At 46.9% G+C, this 21267-nt stretch overlaps 1 protein-coding gene across 7 annotated transcripts in view; it reads left to right on the forward strand.

Moving 5' to 3' along the window:
* ABLIM3 (actin binding LIM protein family member 3) overlaps nucleotides 1–21267 on the forward strand; it is a 109593-nt gene that overhangs the window by 50043 nt on the left and 38283 nt on the right. For all 7 annotated transcript variants that reach the window (XR_008375166.1, XR_008375167.1, XR_008375168.1 and 4 more), the window contains 5 exons: nucleotides 2517–2700; nucleotides 4597–4709; nucleotides 11110–11236; nucleotides 14585–14678; nucleotides 20412–20499. Coding sequence is in view for 1 of the 7 variants with exons in the window: in XM_053566155.1 (XP_053422130.1) it covers nucleotides 2517–2700; nucleotides 4597–4709; nucleotides 11110–11236; nucleotides 14585–14678; nucleotides 20412–20499 (606 nt within the window). In the remaining 6 variants the exon portion in view is untranslated. The remainder of the gene's footprint in view (nucleotides 1–2516; nucleotides 2701–4596; nucleotides 4710–11109; nucleotides 11237–14584; nucleotides 14679–20411; nucleotides 20500–21267) is intronic.

Below are 21267 nucleotides of genomic sequence, written 5' to 3' on the forward strand. Positions count from 1 at the left end.
CCCCAAGCAATACTTTAAGCTGAGTTTAAAATGTTGAGGCATAAAGTAAAGTCTAAGGGAAGCTCTGCTTCTAGACTCACAGCATGTCAGTTCTGGAAGAAAAGCTCAGCCTCTTCATTTTGCATATAAGCGAACAGAGGCCCTGGAGAAGAAAGAGCCAAGGTCACTGTCATCCAGAGACTTGGTGGCCAGGACACCAGAGCCCAGGTGGTCTGATTCCCAGACCACTCTCTCTCTCTCTCACTGTCCTGCACTCTTTCCCTCAGTGCTGTGACCCCTTGAGCTGCTTCCTTCTTGCTCAGCCTGGCCCTTTAAGCCTCTGGCCCAGAGAGGTGAACAAACATACTTGTAAAATATTTCTGGCATTCACCTGGCAGTCTTTCCTATGTATTTTTAACCTGGCGCTTTTGTGGAACATCTTTCCCTGTTAAAGATGGGGTGTTGTCCCCCGGTTCCAGGCTAGCTCCTTAGACTTACAGGCTTGGAAACTATTTTGTCGGTTTCCCCACCATCACTCACTCTTAGGAAAGCTGACTCATACTAACCGAGTCCTCAGGAAAGCAACCTGTGTGTACAAATTTAGAGTACCTGTTTATTAATGTAGATAAGAGCTGTAACTCTCTGTTGGACTAGTTAGTGGTGGCATGGCCATCTTGTCTCACAAAAGCAGTCTAGGTGGAAAGTCAAACCATCACACAGCAGCCACACAGCAGCCTCAGAACGGGGGAGCTGGTCATAGGATTTTTTTTTTTTTTTTTTTGAGGCTGAGTCTCACTTTGTCACCCTTGGTAGAGTACCGTAGCATCATAGCTCACAGCAACCTCAAATTCCTGGGCTCAAGCAATTCTCTTGTCTCAGCCTCCCGAGTAGCTGGGACTACGGGCACCTGCCACAATACCTGGCTATTTTTAGAGACGGGGTCTCACTCTGGCTCAGGCTGATCTCAAACCTGTGAGCTCAGGCAATCCACCCGCCTCACCTTCCAAGTGCTGGGATTGGAGGTGTGAGCCACCACGCCTAGGCCTGGACACAGGATTTGAATGGGCTCTGCAGTCACCTTCCTTTGATTGCTAACCAGCCTCCTTTTGGGCTCACACACTCTTGCTCTAGCTAACCAATGCACTCAGCAGTAACTGCGGTTTTGGTAGCCTTGAGAGTCAGTCATTTCTTTGGAAGAAACCCTGCCTCTTTCTGCACTGCCTTTTATCTGTTGATTTTATAACTCCTTACAGGAAATCTTATTTCCTATGTTTCTAAGTTCTTCAGTGGGAATAGATTTCATGTGATTCAGTCATTCAGATACCTATAAATCCACTCATTCTTCTATTACCTGTCCTACATTTAATTTTTCTCTATTATCTACAAGGATATTCCACGAGACCTTTTGAAATGTCTTATAAAATCACATTGCATCTCTATTCAAAAGTCATCAATGTAACTGATAATTTTTGCAGCTGTGTAATAAGAAATTATTATATTTTCTCTACTTTTTATATATCCTTAAGTATTTTTTTAAGTTTTTAAAAATATCCATGGCTTCTCAGTATCCTGCAAAGCCTAAATTTCTTAAGCTAGATTCAGGCTTTCCTTTAAACGATCTGAATGACCTTTTCCTGTATTACTTCCCTCCATTTCCTGCAAACACCACCCCTACCCAAGCCTCTACTCAAATATCATTGCAACTTCCGACCTCTGTGCGCTGGTTCATTCTGCTCCTTCAGTGTTCAGCTCAGATGCAACCTCCTCCAACCTTCCCCTGATCCCTTTTCACTGATGGGGCTTCCTTCTTTCACCCCACTTACAGCCCTTGCCTCCTGCATCCACCCCAGGGCCTGTTCCCCATGACTGTGGACAATTTATCTGTGTGGTCTTCTCTCTGCAGGCAATTTTAACTCTTCAAAGTTCAGGGGTTGTATTTTATCATTCATGCCTGGAAACAGACTCACTCCTTATGGTTATGGCAAGCACAGATTCTAGACTTCAAATCATCCATCCCACTGCCATCCTCAGCTGTCTCCAGGTTGGGATTTGGAGCATATGGTCCCCACGCCGTTCGTTCTTCACCTGGCACACAGTCATGCACATAGGAAGATTCTTTTATTATAGTCATGATCCCACCAGCTGTGCAGTGTTGTGTGAGCCACATGGCATTAAACTTTTCACTTACGTCTTGAGAGGATTGTACAGCATCAGTGATTCTTAGTGTGCATCAGAATCACCCACAGAAGTGTGTTCAAATGTAGGTGCCTGAGCCCCAGGGAGTCTGATTCAGGCCCAGACATCCCTAGAAGGCATCTTAAGAAACTTTCCAGGTGATTCTGATGTAAATGGTCTACAGACCGAACTTTCAGGAATACTAGTCCCCAAAGGCCTAGAAGGTCTGATATGTGGCCAGCAGCTGTTCTCTGGCCACTCATGACAAAGTCAGACACCACCCTGTTCCCCAGCAAGAACCTTGTGCTTACAGACCCTCCATGGACTGAACTTGCCCTTATTTTCCCTCCTTTTTCCCCAAGTGTGTGGCTGTGGCCTGGCCCAGTCAGGCTTCTTCTTCAAGAACCAGGAATACATCTGCACCCAGGACTACCAGCAACTCTATGGCACCCGCTGTGACAGCTGCCGGGACTTCATCACAGGGGAGGTCATCTCTGCCCTGGGCCGCACCTACCACCCCAAATGTTTCGTGTGCAGCCTGTGCAGGTGAGCAGGAGGCCAGAGGGGCCGGGACCCTCTGCATGAGCCCTTAGAGAAGAGGAAAACATGGCCTTTCCCAGGCAGTTCTGGGGGTGTTTAGGGCTTACACTGGATAGTTAGATTTCTAGAATCTCAGAGAGGTAGAAGGATGTAACAGGCCAGAGGTTCAAACCTTTTAACAGCTCAATCTTTTTTGTAAAATGCAATCTATTGTAAAACACTAGTTTGTCCTGTGATAGAGACAAGGGACTCAGATCCTAAACCCTCACACTCAGTCTCCCAATTCCACTCAAAAGACCTCCAAAGGAACTACTAAGTATTCTGGTCTCTCAGAACTCAATTTGCAAACCACAGTTCTGGCCCGACCTCCCACACTTCAGGTACAGGTGATACGGGGATGTCTGTCCATAGCCTTCCTCCGTCTTTCTGGGGCCACTTCATGCTGGCAGAGTGACCCTGGCAAGAGCCCACCTCTATAAGCCTTGATTTCTCCATCTGTAAAATGGGAGTCAAAATCATTCCAACTTCATTGGGTTTTCTTGAAGATTAGTGAGGTGATACATGCAAAGACCTCATGACCAGTATATGGGTCTGTTTTTATTATTATTTTTATTATCATGATGATAATTATCTAACCTCTCTCAGGACATCTCCAAGGATGGGGAGGTCATCTTTCCTCCCCTCTCCAGCATCTCAATCACTTGTTAATTTAGCAAATGTACATTAAGACTCCACTGTGTATATGCCAGGCACCACATTAAGGAGATGGGGAAAAAATGGAGGAAACCTCAGCCTGTCCACAAATACATTAAAATTTAATGGACATCTCAGATTAAATCATAACTAAAGCATGATTAGAGTATATATATTTTTAATTGGGAAAGAAATTTATAGATTAATTATTCTCCCCATAAAACAACTACTGGTTAGTTACCAGTTAGAATAACTACTTAGAGTTTCTAATTGAGACTAAGAGCAGAGTATGCAAGAAAATAGAATCTGCCAACAGAATTCATTCATTCACCCATCTTTGAAAACCTAAGCCCTGGAAACCTGGAATCCCAGATCTATTGGAGGTTCCACACAGGTTCTATATGGTACAAGGTGTGGGTTTTGTTAAACCCCATAGAAATGAGGTGACTTCCCATAGTCATGTGTTTTTACCACGAGTTGGTGACTGGGCCATGAGGATGTAGGCTCTCCTGACCCCAGCATTCACTCCATCATACAACATTGTTCATGCAAGGCCAGTGAAGCCACTACGCTCGTGTTAGGGGTATGCTCATGTAGCAGGTGGCCTAATCTGCATGAGCAAATGCAGCTCAACAATGGGATTGGCAGTACTGAGGATTCTGTGTATGGTTTATAGTTTAGCTGGGAGTTATGGCATTAAGAGTTTGAAACTGAACAAATCCAGAGGGGCAGAGGAAGAGGTTCTTTATAGACTCACAAACTTCCTATTAGGAAACAGGATTTTTGAGAAAAGTCTGAATAGTAAACAGAAGAAATTTTGATAAATTTGGGAGCTGAATGAGTTATTGACATATGGGGATAGGTTAATTCACAGTGGAAAAATCCTTCCAGGAAGAGGGAACAACACTTTGAGTGGTTAGTGACCTCTCCCTCTTACAGCTGAGAAATGTAAGCTCGCGTGAGAGTCATGATTTTTCCATTGTCAAAATCATACAAATAGCCCAACTGGGCTCCACCTCTGGCCTCTAAGCCCCTGATGAAGTGGTTTAGTGGGCCTGGCACTGTGAATAGCATTTGAATTTGCCTGGTGTTCTAGAAGTCAGGCCGTAGGTGCTACCCACGTGCTTTGAGCACATGTGTCATCAGGTCACAAATAGCCACAGAATCCCGCAGAAGAGGTGTAGAATTTCTCCCTCGAACCCCTTGCAGGAAGCCTTTCCCCATTGGAGACAAGGTGACCTTCAGCGGTAAAGAATGCGTGTGCCAGACGTGCTCCCAGTCCATGGCCAGCAGTAAGCCCATCAAGATCCGCGGACCCAGCCGTGAGTTCTCCCCCCGGGCCTCCCTGTTCATGGGCACTGTCTACCCAGGCACCCCATCCCTGCACTGTCAACTACTCCCACAGGCCTGGAGGGAAGCAGAGGTGGAAGGTCCCACCCTCAGGACCCCTGAAGCATGGCTCAGCTGGCATTTTGTCCAGATTCACAAGCTTCACAAGCACAACACAGGGAAGACAGGCTGCCCAGCAATAAAAAGTGATGGCTAATGCCGCACATTAGCCTCTCAGGTGGATTTCTTGGGGAACAAGCTGGGTCCTGATTTTATGTCTTAAGGGTGCCCTAAGAGAGCTGATCAAATGTTTTGTCACCAGTGGTTCTCAATTTTTACAAAGCCTGGCTCAGCACCCGTAGCACAGTGGTTACGGCACCAACCACATACACCGAGGTTGGCGGGTTCAAACCTGGCCCAGGCCTGCTGAAACAACAATGACAATTGCAACAAAAAATAGCCAGGCATGTGGTGGGCACCTGTAGTCCCAGCTATTTGGGAGGCTGAGGCAAGAGAATCGCTTAAGCCCAAGAGTCTGAGGTTGCTGTGAGCTGTGACGCCACAGCACTCTACCGAGGGCAACATAGTAAGACTCTGTCTCAAAAAAAAAAAAAAAAATTTTTTTTACAAACCCTACTAAGAAGGAATTTGCAAGCACGTCTTACAAAAGAGGAAGTATGGGGAACCCCAGGGGCAGACGACATGAGCCGTGCCACTGTTTCTCACGGTGTTCCACGGACCTCTGCATCAGCTTCAATTTGGGGCTTGTAAAAATGCAGATTTCTGGGCTCACCTTGTCCCTCTAGGGATGGAGCCTAGGAATTTACATTCTTAGTAAGCTTGCTGGGTGATTCATTTGCTGTTCCTAAGATTGAGAACCACTGTGGAGGATGGGGAGGGCTCTGCCATGCTGGGATGAATGTTACGTCTTATCCCCAAACCACAATTTAGGGGAAAACTGAGAATACAGAGTGTACCTCAGAACAGTTGTTCTAATTTATGGAATGTCCATTCCACCCAAGTGTGCCTAGTAATAAGATGTCTAAATCATTGTTCCCAGATGCCCTCATCAGGCTGCTGACTGCATACACCCCCCCGACACACCTGCCCCAGGGTCCAGCAAGCCCCACCAGGCTCCAGTGTTCTTTCATGTTATATGACACTCTCACTGGCCTAAGCAAGAGAATCAATGAACACCCATTAGCCTCCTACACTGCATCACCGTGCAGGTGTTGGGGGCTGTGAGCCACGGCACCAGCAGAGTCAGCATGCTGGGGCCACATCCGCCAGAGGGGGGAGCAGAGAACTCCCCGAGTCAGCAGGGCTCAGCTCCCACGGGCTCCATTAGAGTCCGCCCCTCCGCGGACAGCTGAGGAGAGAGAGAGTAAGAAGCCTCCCTCCCCTGCCCGCCCTTCCTTTCAGCTGAGGGATCTGTTCCTGGAATGCACAGAGCCCCTCCTTCAGTGCCTTTGGTCATGCTCAAGAGCAGTTTGCTTCTCACACCAGGTTCCCATCTCGGAGTGAGTCGAAGCACGTGCTGTTATCCTTCGTAACTCCTTGAAAGCATCATTCAGCACATCAGGAAGACTGGGATGCTGGATGTAGGACCAAGGCCCTGTGGCTGGTGCTGTGAGGGGCCCAGCGACCAGTGAGGCCAACAGCACCGAGACAGGAGAGAGGCAAACCTGAGACAGAAAGCTGCCGACCAGTCAGAGCAGTCACGTAGCCTCCCCGAGACTCAGTTTATCCAGCCACGGAAGACGGACAAAATTCTTACCTTCCTCACAGGAGTGTTGAGGAAAGCAAATGTATTCATACAGGAATCAAAGCAACTAGAGTGCAGTGTGTAAAGTGCTCTATAAATACAGAGACAGTGAGGGATGATATTATTAGCATGGAGGTTTAATATAGAAAGCACACCCAAAAAAGGACTAAGAATAAGATTCCTGATTCTGTTATTTCTCTCAGGTGGGGTTGTGTGTTACTCTGTGAGAGGTGGGAGATTTCCTCTGATGAATGTGGGAATCTCACAAGTGAGCATGTTTTGGGGGAGAGGGTCCTAAATGTATCCACCATAATTTGGATGATTAGGGCATAGAGGAAAGTAAGGAAAAGTGGGAAAGTGAGTCAAGCAGAACAAATGAGCACTTGGTCATTGTCCAGGAGGTATGCCCTGATTATGGCTTACCTTGTTACTCACAAAGAAAAGACATCAATCCATGGATCTACAGTGCATATGTTTTATAGGAATAGTTTCTCCAAAGGTGGTCGCTATTCATGCTGAACACACAAAGTAGCCTCCTGACTAGAGGGGGTGTTGGAAGGTCTTCTGAGTTCCCAAGGGATAGAAGGAGTTAAAGCCAGATTCAAGAGATTGCTAAGAAAAAGAGCCTATCATGGAAAAGGAACAGAAGGATGAAATAATTGAGTTTTTTTTTTTTTAATCTACAAATGTGAAGTTTCATCCCTGGAGGGTAAAGATATTCAGGAAAATCAATAGCACTGTCTGCTCAAAAGAGACCAAGAAGAATACTTCTCAGAAACTATCAAGAGAAAAGTACAGAAGAAGAAATGTCCCCTCAGAGACCTCACTAAGAAGAATTAGCAACAGGAGCAGCATCACCATCACAACCCCCTCACCACAACAGCCACCATAATCATCACTAATACTACTGTTACTATTGCCAGGCCCTGCACAGACCTCACTAAGAAGCATCACCACCATCACCATTATCACCACCAACACTGTAACTACCATCATCTCAATCACCACTCCCACTACCAACACTACCATAGCTACCATTATCACCAGCACCAGCAGCATCACCACCATTACCACAACTATACTATCACCACCATTGCCATCATCACCACTCTCACCATCGTGATCACCACCAACACCACCAAGACCATCATCACCATAACCATCACCATCACCATCACCACCACCATCACCATAACCACTGCTGCTAACATTGATTGTTACTGTTGTCAGGCACTACACTAAGTGTTCTATACAAAACATCTCATTTAATTATTACAACAACTCTATGAGGGGGATAAGAGTAACTGTTTAATAAATGAGAAAACTGAGACTCAAAGAACATAAATGACACACAGGTCATAAGTCATAGAACTAGAATGTGAGGCCAGGCAGTCTGGCCCTAGATATTATTCCCTTAATACCCTATGCCAGAGACATGACTTGCTAATTGGGAAGAGCCATGTCTTCCTGGATTAGTTGGCTAAAACAAGGTGGAGAGCTTGCTATGACAAAGCCCACTCATTTTTCTGATCAAGTGGAATGAATGACATAGTCAAGAAAGACTAAAAATGGCTATGAGGTCTTTAGAGAGATCTCAGTAATAAACCAAAGGATTTGGGAGGAACAGGTGATGGCATTATACTTTCTGCCAGCTGAAGATTGTAATTTTGGAATAGAGAATACATAGGCAGACTGGACAGCTGGCTCTGCAGATACCAACTCGGGATAGGGTGTGGCCTTCCAGCCCCTGCTTATTACACTAGATGCACAGTCTCCCGGATGGGGGCCCCAAGGCTCCACCCATGGTCAAAAGTGAAAGGAGAAAGCAGAGGGAGAAAAAGGTTCTGATAAATATGGAGCCAATATAATGGAGGACCAGCAGTGTAACATGACAAGGAAAACCACAAGCGGAAGACAACTGAGAATCCTCACAAGAAGAAGCTTCTGGCTTCAGACCAGAGATTGGGTAATGCACAGGATATGGATTAAAAACACAAGAATGTGAGTAACTAACAATGACAACAATCACACGTATTAGGTACATTTGTGCCAACATTGTGCCAAGGACTTATGAGACTGATGAGTTATGAGTTATGAGTTATGAGTTATGAGTTATGACTTATGAGTTACTTCACACCAGTGTTATAAGGAAGATACTGAGATGAGAAAGCTGGACCTTAGAAGTCTGCAATTTGTAAATGGAGAAGCTGGGAGTCTCCTCTTGGCCAGCTTCTCACCACTCACTCCAACTTCTCAGCCCAACCTCTAACCATCAGACTGTACTATCTCCAAAATTTTAACTCAAGACATTAAATTTGTCTCAGATGTATCACCAAAACTTACAGATAGCACTCATTACTAGAATGTGGCCATGAAAAGGTACAGCTATTAAATATGTATTATTACAGAGGTAGAGAATTGTTGGCCAATAGTATGTGTATCTCTCTGGAATCCATAAGTGAATTTGATCAGTGGCTGACCATATCAAGCAAGGGAAAGTCAAGTGTAAGGTATGAAGAAGAAAGAAACTGTAGTTGTCTTTAATTATTTGAAGAAACTATTACATGGGAAGAAAAGTAGATTATTCTCAGTGCTTAAGGGTAAGGGTAAACACAGGAGCAAGGTCTGGGCTCCAGATAAAGACATAATGACAATCATACCTGTCCAAAGACAGGGTGGACTTCCTCAAGAGAGGGTGAGCCACCCACCCCTCAAGGCCTTAAAAATGATGCCCATCTGTCAAGAATTCTGTAAATTCATCTACTAGGTGGGACATTTGGCCAAATGCTGTGAATTCTGAAACCCTATGGAATTTTTAAGCTCTGTTATGGTAACTTACAGGGACACAAGTTCTGTAGTTGTGTCCTACAAAGCTTGATCAGACACTTGCATCCCTACACTGAGTTCCTCTACACTGCGTTTGGGTGAGTCACTTTAGACAGCTGTCTGTCCATAAAAGAGTAGGGGGTACCTGACCTCTCTAAAATATTGCATTCTGAAGCCTGTAATGATTGGGGAAGGAGGGCAGGGAGACTTACGTGGAAGATGTCAAAAGAAAAGGTACACACAGTTTAAGAAAGGGGAAAACTGTATCAAAATTGCAATACTCAATGCATACCCATAACCAAAGATGAATACAAGTCACATTGTCTTCACTACTCAAGTCGTATTTGACTTCTGCAATTACAAGAGGTGTTCAATGTGACTTGTGTTCATCTTTTTTTAAGGATATATATTGAGGATCATAATTTTAATATAGTTTTCCCCTTTCTTAAAGTGTGTATACTGTTTTGTTTTGGTTTGGTTTGGTTGGGGCACCCTGTGTAGACTTATGCCAGGAGAAATGAAAGGGAAAGAGTTAAGTGCCAAAGCTCTTTATTCTCCCAGCCCCCATATGAAGGCCTGAGGCTTGAAGAATTTTGCAGTTGGAGGACTTCCTGCCCCCAGCTTGTACTAAAGGACGTCAGAAAGGAGCTCAACTGCCGGGAGGCAGGGCAGTGTGGGAATTGACTTGTACAAACACTTCATCAGGGACCCAGACCTCCCGAGAGCCTGGACACAACACCCTTTCTAGATGTGCAGACACATCATCTTCCCTGCAGGACTGGCTCCCAGCTGGCTGTGGGGGGGCTGTCTGGCCAGCACCCCCAACTTCCGTACTGTTGCTTTCTCCTCCCTACTCCAAAGTGTGGATTTATCTTGTGGTGCCAACAGGGAGGCTTGTCCTCGGGTAAACTTTGCCTCATGACCCTTTCCTCCTCCAAAGTGGGCCATGTGGTTGGCTAGGCCTGAATTCCCAGCATCTCTCAAGTACCTTGGACTCCGGCTCCATTTCCTGCCCCTCCCCAGGCATTCACTGACCAACAGGCAGAACACCAGGCTCGGCCCACGTTTAGTCGCCGCAGTGCACAGTCCAGGGTGACAGTGACGGAAAGTGAGAGCACATTCCTGGTTTGGGACAGTCTCATCAGACTTTTAATCCTTGCTACCTGGGAAGGGAAATGTTAGCATATAAATATACAGGGGAAGGGGAGGGCATGGTAAACCTTTTACTTTGCCTAAGTACTGTCAGGCCCACTCCTTGCTACTCATTCAGCAGATAAGCTGAGTTCCTAACATGTGCTGAGCAGCATGATGAGCAAGGGCACAGACTTGACCCCGAAATACAGACACTACACTTGCCATCAAGTATACAGCCTGAGGAGGAAAAACTATACATAGCCTGTTCCTAGCAGCAGAGCTTCTTAAACTTTACTGTGCACAGAGATCTTGTTAAACTTTGATAGGTCTGGCTGGGGCCTCCATGCTACATGCCGCATTCTCCCAGGAGATGCTGATGCTGCAGGCGCCGAGGTCACAGGGAGGAGCAGAGCTTAGTTAGCAACATGAGGGCCAGGAGCAGTGCAGGAAGCCCTCTGGATGACACACAGGGAGGTCTTTCCTTCTCCCCCACACCAAGACCCTTGTCAAGGGTGGGGATCCAGAGGCCTTTTCTCACCCAGGAGAGTCTCTGGGCAGCTGCTGGTGCCAGGGTGGAGCCGCTATGGGAATACTGGCCTTCAGGGAGGGGTTTCCTTGACTTGGGCCAGGGATGCTGGGATCAGGGCGGCACGCTCTTGTCTCTGCAGACTGTGCTGGGTGCAAGGAGGAGATCAAGCACGGCCAGTCACTCCTGGCGCTGGACAAGCAGTGGCATGTCAGCTGCTTCAAATGCCAAACCTGCAGTGTCATCCTCACTGGGGAGTACATCAGCAAGTGAGTCTTCCCGCTTCCTGCCCCGGCTGCCTGGGCCTCTGCATTGGGCAAGGTGTGCCCTCCGGCCCTTGCTTGAATCTCAACATCATCTCCCTTCATTCCCATCAGCTGCTGCACTGTGGCCACAATGGCATGATTCCCAGCCTCCTCCTTCCCCCTGGGCCCTCTGGTGTTTCCTCTGCATATCCGTCCCTTCTTTCCACTCTTGGTGCCCAAGCCCTCCCCTGGGGGGTGGCCTTCCACCCTCTCTCACCACCTCCACTCCCCCTACCAGCCCCGAGAGTGCTGTTTGTTTCCTTCCTATAAGCTATCACCATTTGCAATTATGTATTTGTCACTATTAGCTTTGTAATAATGATAATAATACCAGTTACTATTTACTGAGCTCTTGTTTTAAACAAGGACGGCTTTCACACTGACTGCTTTGTATGGATTATCCATAAGCCCCCATCACTGCCCCTTTAAGGAATTTATCCCCTTTGATACTGAAACTTGGGGAGTGACTGGTTCCAGTGATAGAGTTTAATGTCCATCTACACCAGGATGAGGGCTTTGTTTTAGTCACTTCTGTATCCTCTGCCCTAAGCACAGTGCCTGACCTTTTGTCAATAATACAGCTGTCAAGTGAATTTAGCTGAGATGAGAGGAGATGATGGGCACATAAAGTTATCCAGTGACCTGCGTGTTGCAGAGTTAGACGAGTGTCCCCTTGCTGCAGGGCCCAGTGACTACTTTTATATACTCTAGAACCTGAAAGCAGTTATGAGCACAGACCCTTCATCACAGCTTTGACACTTTCTGACCCAAGACACTTCTAGGTACCACTCTCGGGCCTTACGGCAAGGAGGTGCTGAGCCTCAAAACCAAGGCTCCTGTGGCTTTGGCTGTCAAGACCCTAAGTCTGATAAGGAACATAGATGTGCTGTGTACATGAAGAATTATGACACCAGGGCAGATGTGACTGGGAGCTTAAACATCATAATTGACAGAATACCCAACTCCACCTCAATTAAAATTAAAAAAGGGAGTTTATTGACTCGTAGAAATGGAACGGCCAGAGGCACACTGACTTCAGGCCTGGCAGAATCCGGGGCTTAACAATGTTGCCAGCACTTCAGAAGTCTCTGTCCTCTCCCTCTTTCCCTGTCTCCATCTCTTGTGCTTTCCTCTGAGCTGGATTCACTCTCCAGCAGGCCCTCCCCACATATAGCAAAGAGGATCATCGGCAATTCCAGGCTTTCGTTCCATCCCCCTTGCCAGCCTCGCAGAAGGACAGGTCTCTTTCAAAAAAGCTCCAGAAAAAGTCCCAGGGCTGCCTCTGAGCTGGCCACTCTTGGGTCACACACCCTTTCCTGACCAATCACTGGCCAGGAGGACCTCAACATTAGGACCAGAGAGCAGCCACAGCAACCTTGAGTGGGAAGGGGTGGCTCCCAAAGGAAAATCCCAGGATTTTCTGCCTCCCTCAGAAGGGAAATGAGAGCTGGCCAGACAACACTTGCCTTTGTCTGAGTAAAGTGAAGGGCTGTGAATATTCAGAGAAAGGAAGGATCACATCTAACTATCAGGAAGTGGAGCCTGGAATCTATGAGAGCTTCATGGAAGGCAGTGGTATTTGAGTGGACCTCAAGAAAGAGGATGAGATTTGAAAAGGTTAAGGAGGGGCTTCTAGGCAGAATTCCTAGCCTGAGCAGGGGCAGGGAGATGAGAGATGGGTGTTAGATACCTCCATCCTGTGTGGGAGTGAAGCGTGTGCACAGGTGAAGCAAGGTCCCAACTGCAGAAGGGAGCTAAGGTCAGATCCCTGAGAGCTCTGAGTGCCATGTTGGTAGGAGTTTAGCCTTCCCTCTGGGCCTGCCAAGTAAAGAATGCCGTTAGTAAGTCACCAGGAATCCTTGAGTCTGGGAGCCAAAATTAGAATTCACTGGGGAAGTAAGGGCTCGCCCTGAGCTCCTTTCAAGAAAGCTCAGCCCAGATTACCCACCACACCTGGCACCTCTACCCTCTGGCTCTGGGCCCCTCATCAGGCTGCCAGCAGAATGGCAGGGGCTTAGAGGCACTGACTGTGGTATCAGAAGCCTGGGATAGATACCCAGCCTGTGTGACCTTGGCTGAACTGGTCCAAATCTCAGTTTCCTTATTTATAAAAGGAATTCCCTACTTCGTAGGGATCAGAGATGTAGGCTTCTCACCTAGTAAGTGCCAGTAAATATCATTTCAACATCTGACTCTTTTTAGAATTGTGTGTATTTTGAATTCCACAAGGCCTCATCGACCATGAATCCAAGTAAAGTTATGCTGGCATTTATACCCAGATGCACTGTACCCACTCCTGACAAATGACTTTTCTCCCTGAGAGTCACTCTCTCACACCCACAGACTGGGAACCTGGCTGAAAGGGTTGGGGACGGCATGTCTCATGGGCTCACAAACAAGTTCCTGCCTGTAAGCATAGTCTTAACTGCAGACCTTGGTCGGACATCAGGTCTTGCTGCTGCTTCCCCTTCAGTAGAACACTCACTGCCCTGCCCCAGCAGTCCCACCATGCCAACAGTTTTGAGATGGAAAAATGGCATGTCTCTCCTTTAGGCCTCTAAAATGTCTGAGCCAAGTTCTCTTACACCCCAAAGTGGGGGAGACATCTCTCTCTCCTCAAGAATTCAGACCTAATTTTCAGAGTTTGGTGGGGCCCAGAGGCTGGGCATAGCCCCCTGATGTTCCCAGCTGTCTGGTAGCCCTAGAGAACTAAGTACCAAATGTCCTCCTCCAAGACCCCCCTCAGTAATCTGAATATTCACTATGGTCAGGCACGGTCCTGAGCCCTAGCATGCACTGAACACATCTCCTTCAATCTTCATGACAACCTGAGTGGCAAATCACCTGGGTTGGAATTCTGTTCTAGGTCATGCTGGGTGACCTGGGGTAAGTCACTTAATGGCTCTATACTTGGGTTTTCTCATCCACACAATGGGGATACTAATAGTTCTGACCTCCTAAGGCTTCCATAAGGATTAAATGAAATAATCTATATAAAACATCATCAGAGGATCTGGGACACACCAAGCAATAAGGGTAAGTGGCTGGTACTAGTAGGGGGTAGTGTAATAATAATTAACAGCAATCTTATCACTGTCTGCTAAGTTATAAATATTGGATAAAAATGGAGCACACAGGTGTTGGGGGGTACCTAGTTGGAGAAGGCTTCCTGTTATCAACTGAGCTAGGAGCACAAGTGAAATTTTTGACTAAGGGAGCCCCCATAGGCTGCAGGTCCTGGAACTAACTGCCCTGTGACACCCTTGCTGATCCCCCCTAACTTCCTTGCCCTGTGTGAATACCCTCTTACAGGGATGGCGTTCCATACTGCGAGTCTGACTACCACTCCCAGTTTGGCATTAAATGTGAGACTTGTGACCGATACATCAGTGGCAGGGTCTTGGAGGTAAGTGGGTATAAGTAACCATGAAAATGTTTAAGCAAAATGGCCTGTGACTCCAAAAAGTCATCACTGAGGAAAGAGACAGTCACCCCACACCCCTCCTTTAGTCTCGACCTCCTCCTTTACTTGCTACATGACCTTGAGCACATAACCTTCCTGAGATCTCTGGGTAACCCCAAATGAGAAGATGGACAAAATAATTCCCAGTTAAAAAAAAATGCTGTGCTGGGAAAATCAGTTGTATCTTTGGATTCTGACCCAAACAGATTTCTGGAGAGTAGCAATTACTTTCCTCCCAGCCTTGCCAGAGGATGGAAGCCTTTTTTTTTTTTTTTTTAAGTATTTGGTAATGTGCTGATTTAAGAACCAGCTTGTCTAGCAGCTTGCTCCCCAAGCCATTCTTTGGCTGGTCCATCCCCATGGCAACGACTCTCCGCAGCCTGGGATGCACAGCTTGGTCTGCCATCGACAGACAACCTGCAGCACCTTTGCTGAGCTCCCACCCAAGCCACCTGTCCTCTGGCCTCCCTGGCCTTCCTTCCCATACCCTGTGGGCCTGGCAGCTGTCTTCCTGTACTTTGGGATCACCCACCCTGAGGAATTAGAAACAGGAAAGCATTTGGTGCAAAGGAAAACTAATAGCCTAATAGGAATAAGTGGGTTCTAAAATTGACTCTATTTGCTAACTCATGATCATTTTGAAATGAGTATCACTGACTCTCTAGGCCTCAGTTTTTCCATCAGACAGTAGCTGGAGGATGGCAGATAGGACCAGCTACTGCGCACAGAATCATTAATTCTGCCAAATCTCACCAGTTGATTGTGGTTACAATGAGTGCTGTGTTGGGAAGGATTCTGCAGCCACATGTAGGCTCTGCAGCCACATGTAGGCTCAGCCAGGGAAGAACTCTCTGAGGAAGCTAGAGGAGCAGACCCCTGAGGATAAGGAGGCCATCCCTGAGGAGCCCTGAGCCTGCAGGGGTGTCCAAACCATGGCCCACAGGCTGCATGCAGATTATGTGAGGGACTTTTTGCATGTCTGGATATAACAAAAATTGTGCACAGACCATATTTTGCTCGTCAGCTTTTGTTAGTGTTTGTGTATTTAACACGTGGCCCAAGATAGCTCTTCTTCCAATGTGGCCCAGAGAGGCCAAAAGGTTGGACACCCCTGAGAGGAAAAAGGAGTTGACTCAAGGAAGAGAGGAAAAGGCCAAAGCAGCTGAGTTCTGTAAATTGAGAATGAAGGAGGATGAAATATATCATATAGGGCGTATCATGGAGGACTTGTAGGCCACGCTTAGGAGTCTGGATTTTATACTAAGTGCAATGGAAAGCCATTAGGGTGCTTTAAATCAAGGTGCAAGCAACATGATAAGATTTGTTTTAAAAAGATTTCTGTGGTTGCTATGGGGAGAATTGTCTGCAAAGAGTCAAAGGAGATAAAGAGACGCACCAAGCTGGGAAACTATTGAGCCAATGCAGGGAGCAGTAAGAAACACAATGGAGAGGCCCCGGCTTTAGCACAGAGAGGGCCGCAGGCCCAGTTTCTGAAGGCCTGGCATCTCAGGGCCAGCAGCTTACCTGTGACTCACTGGACAATGGGCACGTGGAAAGACTGAGTAGGGGTGACCTGATTCAAGCTGATGCTGAAGAAAGGAAGCTGCATGGGAAGGCAGGAGGGAAGGTGCCTGCACGGCCCAGTAGCAGTGGAAGGGCAGCCCCCTAGTAGGATTCTGGCTGTTCTGAGGCTGCAAGACAATTTATAGACGTGGATTTAAAGCAGAAGCAGCCAAAAGTCATACCAAAGCCTCAAGCCTGGGTGATAAGAAGCCTGGCGTTATCACCCACAGAACTGGGGGTGGCAGGGAAAGAGCCTGGCTAAGCTGGCAGAAAATGATGAGGGCCATTTAGGACCAGTTGTTATTGAAATCCCAAGAAGATTTCAAGAAGGCATTCATAAATGTGAATCAGAGCTCAGCAACCAAGCTCAGGCCCAGAGGGGCTGATCTCAGAAGCTCTAGGATTGGAATCAAAGCACCATGGGAGCGCCCTCAGCATTTCCAAGACAGAGAAAGAGAGAAAGGGGGCTGAACCAACCTCGGAGTGGAGCAACTCACAGGTAAAAGAGATTCAGAAAGAGACGGAGGACTTATCAGAGGAAGATGTGGGAGGATAAGGTGTGGAGTAGCCATCGAGAGGGCAAAGCTTCAGAAAACGGGCAAAGTCAATTGGCATGTGGGTCAAACTCTGTGGAGCAGGTGAGGAGTGTGTGAGCAGAGCAAAAGCTGCTACGTGCAGGAAGGTCCCCTTCAGAGGAATCGTTGGCTGGGCCTGCAGAACTGTGGGGAAGAGGCGCCCGGCGTGTCGCGAGCAAAGGGTCAGTGGGCCAGGAGATCACAAAAGTAGACTTTTCTTTCAGGAAGGAAAGAGCTGCAGTTACATACAGGGCTGCAGATGGGAATTTATTCGAGCATTTCCAAGCTGCTTTGAAATCCTGCTGGCGGTGGCTGCCTTCTCCCCGAGTGTTACTGTTGTTTGCCACTGTGGTCGTCTCTTCCTCCTGGGCAGCTGCTGTGACTGGGTTTCAATTGATTCCATCTGTGTGAGGCTCCATTAACATCTTGGACTTATTGATTTTTTTTTTTTTCCTTAGAGCTAGAAGAGACTTTTAGCAACCAACTATTCCAACCTCTTCATTTTACAGATGAGAAAAGTGAGACCCAAGACATGCAGTGTTTTCTCTGGGTAACAGGCGATATTTCTGGTAGAGACAGAACTCCTATCTCCCACACTAATGTCCACAGTGCTCAGCCACTCAGGGTTCTCCAGGTTGCCATGAAACTTACCTGGATTCAAATTTTACCCAGTCTAGCCATGAAAGCATAAGCAAGTTATTTTCTCAGAGTCTTAGTCGCTATCTCTCAGTAGAGAATTACCACTGCCATTTTTTCCTGATGGAAATGTCAATCAAGACTTTTTTGGTTGAAAGTACAGAAGCTATACTCAAATGATTCAGATTGAAAAGGAAATTTATCAGCACCTACAATAAAAAGCCCAGAAGTCATCTGTCTTCAGACACAGCTGGATCCAGTGTTTAAACAAAATCATTTGGATTCTCTGGCCATCTTGGCCCCATTTTTTTCTGTGTTGGCTTTATTTTTGAGAAGGCCGTTCTTTGTGATGTGGAAGTTGAACACCAGTAGCTCCAGGCTTAGATGCTATCAGCCAGAATCCCCAGTGGAGAGTGTCTCTTTTCTAATAGCTTAGCAAACATCCTGGGACTGACATTCATTGGAAGATCTCAGGCCCATCACTGGACTGAGAGCCTTGCCATGGAGTTGCAAACTTCTTATTGATGGGGTCAGCACTACCGAACCCCATGGACTGATGAGGGGGACAGGTGGTCCCTCCGAGGAAAGGCTTGGTACTATTTCTAGAAGGAGAAAAGGATACTGGCTAGGCAGGAACGACAGCTGCCCGCTGCAGAACTCATGCATCGCCTGGCACACCACGCGAGCATTTAATTAACTTGTTTCTCTTTCTCTTCTCCCACTCCTTCCCATTCCCTCTCCGGGCCACCCCATGATCCCTTCCTCAGTGACCCAGCTCAGTATGCTGTCAGTCACACTTCCTCCTCTCTTGTCTGTGACCTCAGGCGAGAGGACCTCAAACCCGGTTTCCTTGTTGCTACATTTCCTCCCCTCCTTTGCCATTCTCAGTCCTCTCAATGGGGCTCCATTTGGGTGGTACTTACTTTGCCATTTCCTGTCACTATTTTCTTGACTTTGGTTTGTTAACAGATGAAATGCTTCATCTTGTGTCACTGACTTGGTTGTGTCTTAGCTTAGGCTGGGTGCGGGCTGCCCTAACCGCTTCCTTCTCCTCCAGCTGTTACCAACACCATCCACGGCCGGGGGTGCTGCCGCAGTGGGCACGAAGCCTCTTCCAGCTGAGGCAGGGTGGTGGGATGTGACATTTACCAAGATGCTAAGCTTCGGTTTTGCCAAGTGTGCTATTGCCAGCCTGGAAAACAGGTCTATAATTGAAATGATAAAGAGACACAGAGTGGGAAAAGGCTACTAATTAAAACTATTGTCCTTGTCATGGTACAAGAGGATCAGTCCCACGACATTGCAGCTTGAGAAAATAGCAGGCTTCTGCCAAAGTTTGAACATATTTGCTTTGATGATGACAAGGACATTTTCTCATTGGTGGGAGCCGTGTAAACGACCAAGGATGAAAAAAAGAGACACTGGAGTTTTGGGGTTTTTTTTTTCTTTTGTAAAAATCTATCTTTTCCACATTCTTGCTGTTTTTAGAGTAGAAAGAATATCTCCAGAATAGGCAAGCCTCCCTATTATGCAGTTATAATTTTTTAATTGGAAGGAGCCCATTAGCATCAGACTAAGTGGTGGCTTAGAGGGCTTCTTTAACAACCCCCAATATCTACCAGTGTCTCCCAGGTATTATTCCCCCTCCAAAAAACCGTACCCTGACATGCAAAAGGTTTCTTCAAAACAAGCCCCACCTTCCAACCCAATCACTGCCCTAAGCTCCTCCTATATAGAAATTCGGAGCATCATTGAAGGGACTTTCCACGTCAAGTCCTCTTGGCTGGAATTTTCATGTCAGAATTGTCAGCAGAGAAGTGAATGTTGGGCTGGTGACTGGCTCTCTCTGTATAGCCCGACACCACTACTGGCTTCCAGTGACACCTAAGGCACAACCTTCTCTGAGGCTATGTCTTCTCCCTAAGTAGAATTTGCAGCTACAAGTCATTTCCATTTTTAATTTAAATAACAGTAGGAAAAAAAGTGGAACAAGAAAGGGGATTCACCGCAGTTACATTGGGGTGAGCTGGGGATGGGTGGAAGCAACACTCTTGGGACTGGCCTCGGGATCAGTGCTCTGCAACAGGTCCCATTATTTGTCGCTGAGCCCTAAAACTCTGCCCTTCATGTGCAGTCTCACTGTATTTGTCATGTATATGAACCTTGGCACAAGTGTGGAGTCAAAATCATCTAAAAGTTCACCCACGGAGGACTATGCTCATCCTCCCCTACTACTTTATCTTTAGGTTGGCTCCCTTACATATATAAGAAAACTTACACAACATAAAAGGAAAAGCATTATGTACTTGCTATATTGAAGGAACCAGACAATGTAGAGAGAGTTTTAGCTAGATTCTATTGCTTGTGGAGGTTCCAAGCCCTATGCTTGTTCTCATTCTTAAAAAGGTAGATTAGTAAGTTTTGGATAGATATTAACGACACACTGGCACCAAACCGGTACTTTTCCTTGGTAAAATCAGAAGAATTGATAGAGGATTGGAAAGATCATTTTTTTCATTTATTCAATGTTATTAAATCCCTGGTTCATGTACTGCTTAAAACTATTTCACGTACCACTAGTGGTGAGGGCCTCTTACTTAGAAAAATTTTGGTCTGTCCACAAAGCAAAACTGTTTCCCTATCTGGAAACGAGGAGGTGGGAACTTCGGAAGGGTTCTTCCACTGTAGAATGGAAGAATAGGAGTCCAGGGAAGTCGACTCATGATGACAGTCACCAAGCTCCGTGGGTGGACTTTTAGGTGATTTTGATTGCTAGGGGTAGCCTCCAACCAACCTCAGGGTTGTGAATATGCCAGCTACACTGATGTACTCAGGAAATGTTCAAACCCACTGGCTAGCAGCCCAAACTCTTACCTCCTGTTTCATGTCTTGATTTCCCTAGGCAGGAGGGAAGCATTACCACCCAACTTGTGCCAGATGTGTACGCTGCTACCAGATGTTCACTGAAGGGGAGGAGATGTATCTCACAGGTAAGCAAATCTCACCTTCTGGAAGGTGTGATCCACCCGGGACTGGGAAGGAGGTACATTTTCCTTCTATTTCAGTGTCATTTTGGCTTTTGGCTTGTCCTCAAAATTGCAATTAATTTTCCCCTCTCTGGGTGGATCGGGAAAGTTGCTGGTGTGGCTAATATGAAGTGACATGTAATCTGCCTTCTGTCCCTGTACACCTCCACCCATTGCTCGGCTGGCCTGCTTCCCTGGCAGTGCTCTGAGCAGACTCTCTGGCTCTGCCTGGGGCTGGGTGGCTGAGCTACTCAGGGCCAAGCAGTCAGAGAATGTCAGAGGAAGGCCTGTGTTGCATAGTGTCTGTACCATGGTCATCTTCTTCTCCCCACATCTCAGAGTATAACATCAGGCTGCTGCTCACGTCTGCCCAGGGACTCTCAGAATGCACAGAGGAATAAGGGGGTTACCAATAGTTCCCCAAAAGCAAATCAGCACTTCTTTCCCTAGAGTCCAGTCCTCTTGACCCAGAATTCTTACAACAGTTTCCTAATTAGTCCCCAGATCCCACTCAGTTCTCTGTCCCCCACACAGGCCAGCATTCTCAGGCATCATGGCACTTCAGGCACTGCCCCACTGAGAGGTTTTCAAGGTCCCTCCCTGCCTGCCAGTTTGGGCACACATACTTCAGCCTGGCATTTAAGATATTCTCCTAGAGGTCTTAGACTTCCTTTCTAGCCTTGAACATACCCAACACTTAAGCTGCCAAAGCCAACTTTCAATCATTTATTT

The sequence above is a fragment of the Nycticebus coucang genome, chromosome 17, assembly GCF_027406575.1.
Source record: "Nycticebus coucang isolate mNycCou1 chromosome 17, mNycCou1.pri, whole genome shotgun sequence".
Classification (NCBI taxonomy): domain Eukaryota; kingdom Metazoa; phylum Chordata; class Mammalia; order Primates; family Lorisidae; genus Nycticebus; species Nycticebus coucang.